The 5,980-nt window shown below is 30.2% G+C and overlaps 1 protein-coding gene across 2 annotated transcripts in view; it reads right to left on the bottom strand.

Annotated features, from left to right (window-relative positions):
• Positions 1-5,361: 5,361 nt before the first annotated feature.
• The window catches only part of Pburs (Partner of Bursicon), a 10,751-nt gene continuing 10,132 nt past the window's right edge, over positions 5,362-5,980 (bottom strand). The window contains exon 4 of one of the 2 annotated variants that reach the window (XM_024358755.2): positions 5,362-5,764. In XM_024358755.2, the coding sequence (XP_024214523.1) occupies positions 5,597-5,764 (168 nt within the window). In that variant the 3' untranslated portion in view covers positions 5,362-5,596. The remainder of the gene's footprint in view (positions 5,765-5,980) is intronic. The other variant, XM_014417089.2, reaches the window with a different exon arrangement.

Genomic DNA, 5,980 nt, shown 5'->3' with positions numbered 1-5,980 from the left:
TTTTATCATGCCATAGGCGTTGATGACCAGAGGGTTTTACGCCTTTAAGCAACAATCAACAACAACAACTACTACCCCTACGAAGATAAGTGTCATAAACTACATTATATAAGTTAAATTTCCTTTATTTTGAGTGTTGACAGACATATGTGCGTCTTATGGAGCTAGAGATATATTTTTTCAAAAATCCAATATTTTATACGAACAACTAGAAATTAACATTTTGTGAGTTTTTTTAGTTAAATATCATAAAAACTACTACTCCTACAAAGATAAACATAATCAACTATTTTGTAGTAAATTTAATTTGAGCGCTGGTAGACATCTGTACGACCAATGGTTTCTGAAATGAAGTTTTTCATAAATCAAACTTATTGTCCGAACAACTATAAATCAATTTATTTTAGCAAATATGATGAAAACTACTATACCTATGAAGATAAAGATCATAAACTTCTTTATAGTTCATTATACTAGCTTTAATTTGAGTGCTAATAGACATCTGTACGTCACATAGTTCGAGATTAGATTACATTTGCATTTATCCTGAATTAGCTATAGTAAAATATCTGATCAATTTTAGACCATTGCTGAACAAATATGTATAATGTTGTCACATTAAATATTTTTAAAAGTATTTAAAATAATTATTTTTCGTTTCTTCAGATGATGACTTCATCCGTGACATATTTAGTAATCGTATTACAATCCTCTTGTGATTTCAACGGAGCAACTTCAGAATTTGGAAATTCTACTGCAACAGCTGCTCCATTCTTCCATACCACAGTGTGATGAATTAAACGAAGTTAAAATAACATTGTGCTTATAACTTATTTTTAATATTTCTTTGATATAGTGTCATTATTGTCATGAATAAAGCATGATACAATTTTCTGCCGTTTTTATGAAAAATTGCTAGTTATTATTTATTAATGAAAAATTCACCAACTAACAAATCATTATGATTACAACATAAAAGTCAATCGTAATCCATCATTTTTAAAATGTTAAGTTATTAAATATAAGAAAAACTAATTTGTTTAATCAATTAACTACAACTATAATCTAAAAAACATATGTTTTCATAGAATATTCTCAGGATATGTTCTAAAAAAAAAAAATTAAACCTTTTTTTCTACTTGAAAATTTTATGATGAACTGCTTGAAGATTTCTGCCTTACAGAACCTATCTAGCCGTAGAAAAAAAAATTCTATCATTTAATAATGAATGAAATATTTATTTTTTCAAATAATTCTACTTGAAGATTATTCTGATTGAGGTAAGAATTACCGTCTTCGTAGCTTACTTAAATTAAGTTTACCATAGTCAAACCATTTATATAAATGAAACTATAAATAAATAATAAAAATTAAAAAAGAGAAATTTACAATTATGTTCTTGTGAAAAACCTTCCGTTTGATGATATTTTTATTAGAAATTCTAATAAAAACACATTCAGCTCCTGAAATTTTAAGGTTTTGCTCCATCTTCAGGATTTCACGATGAAATTTAATTATTCTAATTAAGCACATTTAAAGTACGACAGCATCATCGTTAAAAGCATCCATATTATTTGTCTAATCTATAAGTTATACCCTCACCTTCTATATTACATATGCTATGATTATCTTTTTATCAGTCACTCTATACTTTCTGATAGAAACATTCATCTATAATGACTTAGTTTACAATTAATAGTTATAATTTAAAATAGAATTGAAGACAGTACTTCCCTGGTGCTCATAATTTTTTACGTTGAGCAGAGCTAAGAGATTAATTGTTCCCATGGTTTGTTTTATTTCAATCCTTATAAGGATATAAGGAGGACCATATGTATCATTTTGTCATATTTTTTTTCTCTATTAGAGTTTAATTCAGTTTTTTTTTCTCATTCTCATTTATTGTTTAATCAAAGGAAGCAATCTAATCAATTAATTAATTAATATTGAGGTGTAGATAGTTGACCGTAGATTAATGATTGGAGAAGTTTGTCGGAGGGGGGGGGGTGCGGTCAGCAAAGAACAACATAAATTAACAAAACCATATTTATTTATTTTATGCCGACGTTTCGACCTGAGTTTCAGGTCTTCATCAGGGCTATAGAACAAAAGAGATAACAACAACATTTAGAGGAACATACAATTGAAAAGGAATAGTATACAAACGAATTTGGAATTATACAAAATATTGAATTGAATCATAAATATTGATTGATTCTATCAGTTACCAATTTTTCATCATTTATGATTCAATTCAATATTTTGTATAATTCCAAATTTGTTTGTATACTATTCCTTTTCATTTGTATGTTTCTCTAAATGTTATTGTTATCTCTTTTGTTCTATAGCCTTGATGAAGACCTGAAACTCAGATCGAAACGTCGCCATAAAATAAATAAATATGGTTTTGTTTATTTATGTTGTTCTTTGCTGACCGCACCCCCCCCCCCTGACAAACTTCTCCAATCATTAATCATCAGACTACTAACTTACTGACTACAGACATTATGAAATGGAATGAGCCCCATTATGAGGCAGCAGACTCAATCCATTTTCCAATTTTCAGGCGGATCCATTTTTTCATTCCCGTCTTACAATGCATTTGAAATGCAATATGAGAGATATCAGCCATTATAATTACATAAACTTATATATCAAACCCTATAGACCCATGGGGGCTTAGAAGAAGAAAAAAAATCAATTAATAACAGGCCAGCACTACTCTCTGGAGCACCTATACTGCCATCATAACACCTTCAACTGCCAAGAGGCTCCAACAGTTTCAGAAGACATGGTACAAGAGCCCAAGCGGAGAAAAAAGGCAGTTATCTCACCCCAATTTCTGATTACTTTAATGAAAGCTATGTATAATTACTAGTCTAAACTGATGACTCTGCCAAGTATAGGTAGGGGGTATAAAAAATTGCGGCTGTTTCAAAGCGATAAAAAAAATATTTATCATTCGGAGCTCTATATCTTAAAAATTAGGAACAACACAAGAAAACCTACGAGAACGTTATTTAAAGTAGAGTAAATTTGCTAAAATATGAGCCCTAATAGAGTTATTTACGTTTAATAGTTTTTGAGATATAGCTTTTTTAAAGCAACATTTCATATAAATGTTGTATGGGGACGTACTGGAAGATCAGTAGTTAGTGAATTAATTTTGAAAAATTTATATCTCAAAAACCATTTGACGTACAGATGTCTATTAGCACTCAAATCAAAGCTAATTTAATGAGCTCTAAAGTAGTTTATGGTGATTATCTACGTAGGAGTAATAGTTTATATGAAATTTGCTAAAATAAATTGATTTATAGTTGTTCGGACAAATTTTCATTTGCCAAATTCATACTCATATGTGAATATCATAAAACTACCCCTACGAAGATAAGTGTCATAAACTACTCTATAGTAAGTTAAATTTCCTTTATTTTGAGTGTTGACAGACATATGTGCGTCTTATGGATCTAGAAACATATTTTTTAAAAAATCCAATATTTTATACGAACAACTAGAAATTAACATTTTGTGAGTTTATTTTGTCAAATATCATAAAAACTACTACTCCTACAAAGATAAACATTATTGACTAGTAGTAAATTTAACTAGTTTTAATATCAACGAATCAGTGGCAGGCATGAATGGTTTGGGGTGCCTATAGACGTGCTAAGAGAGGCTCAACAGTCAGTTCTCTTAGACACTGCACGCATAGTGAGAACATTTTTAAATATTTGAAAAAAAAAAAAATAATAAATAAATAAATCGACAAAAATATGAAGGTGGTTGGACTTCTAGGTCCGAATACTCAACCTGCAATAGCCAGAACAACCGACCATAATAATAATACAATAAAATAGATAAGTACACATGGATTAATGGGCTAAATAATAATAAGAAAAGTGAAGTAAATTAAATGTTGAACACAATCATACCTATACACAATATTTACTTACTGCTTAGGATATCCTGAAACAACCCCTATCACCCACATGTGGATGGCATGATAGGACTCCAGGAAACCAATACTTCTCTTCCAACCGTCTCATTGAGAGCCAATGGAGCCCATTAGAATCACAGGCACTCAGGATATAAGTAAAGAAACTAGCTATAGCTAGAATTCCAATAGTCTGTTTACAACAGGTACTACCTCAGAGGAGGATTGTAAGAATAAATGTAGATGGATAGGAATTGCACAAGGTTCAGGATAATGAGTAAGGTTTTGATGGAAGTTTAAGAATTTGTATGGTATGAGATCAAGAACAAAATGGATGTTGAGGTCTTGTTTGTAACATAATATAGAGCATCGACTATTGTGCAAAGGACTTCAGACATCTGATGCCAGTTCAATAACATTGTGTTTTAACTTCCTATTAACTGTTCTAAACCATAATTTTACGTAGTTGAAGCAGTATTCTCAGGAAATATTTTAACGAAAAATAGATTTCATATGCATTATTAATATTTTTTTGTATCTTCAAATTTGATAAGAAATTGAAAAAGTCCCAATAGAAGAAATGCTAAGAATTAGATCCCTTATAAATTAGTAAAGTCTACTATAATAAGGAAAGTAACCATAAGCTAGGATATAAAACTAATATAATATAAATCTGACCAGTATTAGCAAACATTTTAACTTAAGAACGATTTAAACGCGACATGCTTATAAGATAGAAAGAAGATCTTATATACAGAAAAGTTGGCCACCGCTGGTATATATAATATTAATTGTTCGTATATATAAATGTACATTTATAAAAAAAAATTTTCCTTTCATGCCTCAACACTGGTTAAGCTGAAATTACAATGAGAACTGAACAGCCATTGCTTCAGGTATATTTTTAAGTTAGATCAAAAAAAAATCTACAAATAAAATTTTTATTAATTTTAACAATAACTTGAAAAATTTGATGGACATAAATAAATATACATCATAGATTCAATAAATAAATATTATTTCAATTTCTTGAGACAAGGTAATTATTTATTAAATAAATCAAAAATTTGTATCCATTTTTGTCTCAACACTTTTATTTTTCACCAGTCCAACGTTTCGGCCATTCTAGCCATCCTCAAGGGCATCTAACTATTTAACAGCTTATATTATATCTTTATTTTAACACTTATAACAACAACAATATAACAAGTGTTATAAGTGTTAAAAATAAAGATATAATATAAGCTGTTAAATATTTTGATGCCCTTGAGGATGGCTAGAATGGCCGAAACGTTGGACTGGTGAAAAATAAAAGTGTTGAGACAAAAATGGATAAAAATTTTTGATTTATTTAATAAATAAATATTATGTTGAGAGAGCCTGGGAGAGAATGGATTAAATAATAAAGTGGATTCAGAAGTAGTAAAAAAAAAACCAACCTTTATTTCAGATTTTTATTCGATCCATTTAATCAATGCATTAAAATAAAATATTTCCAGTTAAAAATATGGATTCATATACTAATGACAATTTTTTTTTCTTTCCCTACTGATACTGATGTTAGTGTAATTCTATATACATATCGGTCCGTGTAAATATACTCAACTGTTACATGTATTCGGTGGCAATGTACATTTTTGTCCGACAATTTTATGTACTTCAGCGGGTGTAGTCTGAACATTTGTAGCACTTGCAGTCAGCGGGTTCTCTCAGCCTCACGTCCATGACCCCCATATTGTGGGACAGCCGAACACCATCGGGGTCGTAGCAGTGTTCCAAGCGCACGGTCCTCTCTCGGAGGAAGCTCTCCCTGCAGCAGTAACACTCCTGCAAAATACGAAAATATGGTTAATTTATGTAGACCTTATTAAAGACTTCTGGTACAAGTACTGGTACACACTGTTGAACATTCAAAAAATAATTTAACATCACACAACTTTCACTTACCATTGCGCCAAAGCCCACTTTTCTCGTCTAATTCATAACATGCCCGAATCCTTTATAATCTATACAGACGGATCAAAATCAGACCAATCAGCAGCA

Source organism: Halyomorpha halys, unplaced genomic scaffold (genome assembly GCF_000696795.3).
Source record: "Halyomorpha halys isolate HHAL.00 unplaced genomic scaffold, Hhal_1.1 Scaffold146.1, whole genome shotgun sequence".
Lineage (NCBI taxonomy): Eukaryota > Metazoa > Arthropoda > Insecta > Hemiptera > Pentatomidae > Halyomorpha > Halyomorpha halys.
This window is presented reverse-complemented; position numbering and strand designations above follow the sequence as displayed.